Here is a 1671-nt window from a genome sequence, read left to right as displayed (position 1 = left end):
GGGGGGGGGGGGGGGGGGGGGGGGACTGTCACAAACCTGTTGGTTTTAGTTTAATTTGAAAATGGGCGGGATCATTTGTGGCAAATCGGCCAATCCAAACCAGATTTATAGCTCTTCTAACTACTTAATGTTTACTCCTTTCAGAATAAAAGCTTTTCTTTTGAGTTAGCATTTTTATAAATATTTTCTCTACTATATTATGTACATAGTAAACTTTTATTTTCATTATTTATAAATTGTAAAATGTTATTTTATTTATTTATTTTTGTCGCTCTTAGTTTGGTTTGCCTGCTTATGATGCTACACGCTAACGCTAGCACCGCTTGTAAGAGGGGATAGTTTTTATTTCATTTTCATTTACCTTTATTTATGCAGGTAGTCTCATTGAGATCCAGAATCTCATTTCCAAGAGAGACCTGTTATACGACAAAAATTACAAACACACAAGTAGTTACACAAAAACAAGCAATAAAAAAATTAGACTCAAATAAATAAGCTAATAAAACACGAGCTAAAAACAAGAGCACATTTCACAAGAAGATTTCTCTTTTTGTCTTAGAAGAAATCTGAATTTAAGTTAAACAATTGCAAATTTTTTAGTCGATTTAAAAGTAGCAGAACCTAATTTAGGTAATTGGTTTGCTAACTGTTTCCAAAGTTAGCAAAGAAAGCTAACCCGCTAAATGAGAAGCTACATCCGCTATTCGCTGAACTGTTCCCACAGCTGGATGTTATTCAGAAAAAACTAAAACTTTTCTACAAGCTACTTGACAAACCTTGTGTTTATTAACGAAGTGGCTGAATCCTGTCCGTGTCTCTGATCAGGTGGAGTTGAACAGGACTTACAGAATGCACGTCACCCAGCAGAAGGTGGGAGGAAGCACCTACATCAACTCCAGGTCCGTCTTCCTGCGCATCGACCTGACAGAGGGGCGCTACGTCGTCATACCCACCACATTCGATCCAGGCTTGGAGGGAGAGTTTCTGCTCCGCGTCTTCACCGACATGCCCTCCGACTGCAAGTACGGACCTGGACCCGTTGTCGGAGTTTAACTCCAGTTCCTGCAGCTTTATGGGACGAGATGGTTTTCTTTTTTTGTCTTCGTCCTGCAGGGAGCTGACGCTTCACGAGCCTCCTCATACCTGCTGGTCCGGGATGTGTGGTTACCCCTCGCTGGTCACTCAGGTCCATGTCCTGCAGGCGGACGGACTCGCAGGACACGACTCCAATGGAGGTAACTGTCCGCTTCTGTTGTCATTGTCTGACCATATTTGTTAAAGGGATCCACGATTAGTTGTAGCATTAGACTTTACTTGTGTAACAGGGTGGGAAACACCCGGATTGTGACTTGGAGGACGCGACTCTAGGGTCAACTGGTAGATTACTAAACCAAGGTTAAATAATCTAGGGATTCCRGATTATGAGTACTCAGGTAGGTCTGGCTGCAAAATTGACAAAAGCAGGAATAGTTTACAAATTATATTTTATTCATTATTGTTTTTGTTTTTTTTCAGTATTAAAAAAAATAGCTAGACATGATCACAAAATATTACAATGGAGAGGTAGTTCTGATTGGATGGAACTGCAACAGTTCTAAAGTGCTAGTTCTAAAGTGCCATGTGCTGGTTTCTAAAGTGCTGGTTCTAAAGTGACACGTGCTGGTTCTAAAG

General features: G+C 40.7%; 1 protein-coding gene across 1 annotated transcript in view; it reads left to right on the top strand.

Annotated features, from left to right (window-relative positions):
- Positions 1-1235, top strand: part of LOC106535735 (calpain-5) — a gene marked incomplete at its 3' end in the record, with an annotated part of 22497 nt that extends 21262 nt beyond the window's left edge. The window contains 2 exon segments of the mRNA XM_014032809.1: positions 826-1022; positions 1114-1235. Of these exon segments, the coding sequence (XP_013888263.1) occupies positions 826-1022; positions 1114-1235 (319 nt within the window).
- Positions 1236-1671: the final 436 nt, after the last annotated feature.

Source organism: Austrofundulus limnaeus, unplaced genomic scaffold (assembly GCF_001266775.1).
Source record: "Austrofundulus limnaeus strain Quisiro unplaced genomic scaffold, Austrofundulus_limnaeus-1.0 Scaffold1545, whole genome shotgun sequence".
Lineage (NCBI taxonomy): Eukaryota > Metazoa > Chordata > Actinopteri > Cyprinodontiformes > Rivulidae > Austrofundulus > Austrofundulus limnaeus.
This window is presented reverse-complemented; position numbering and strand designations above follow the sequence as displayed.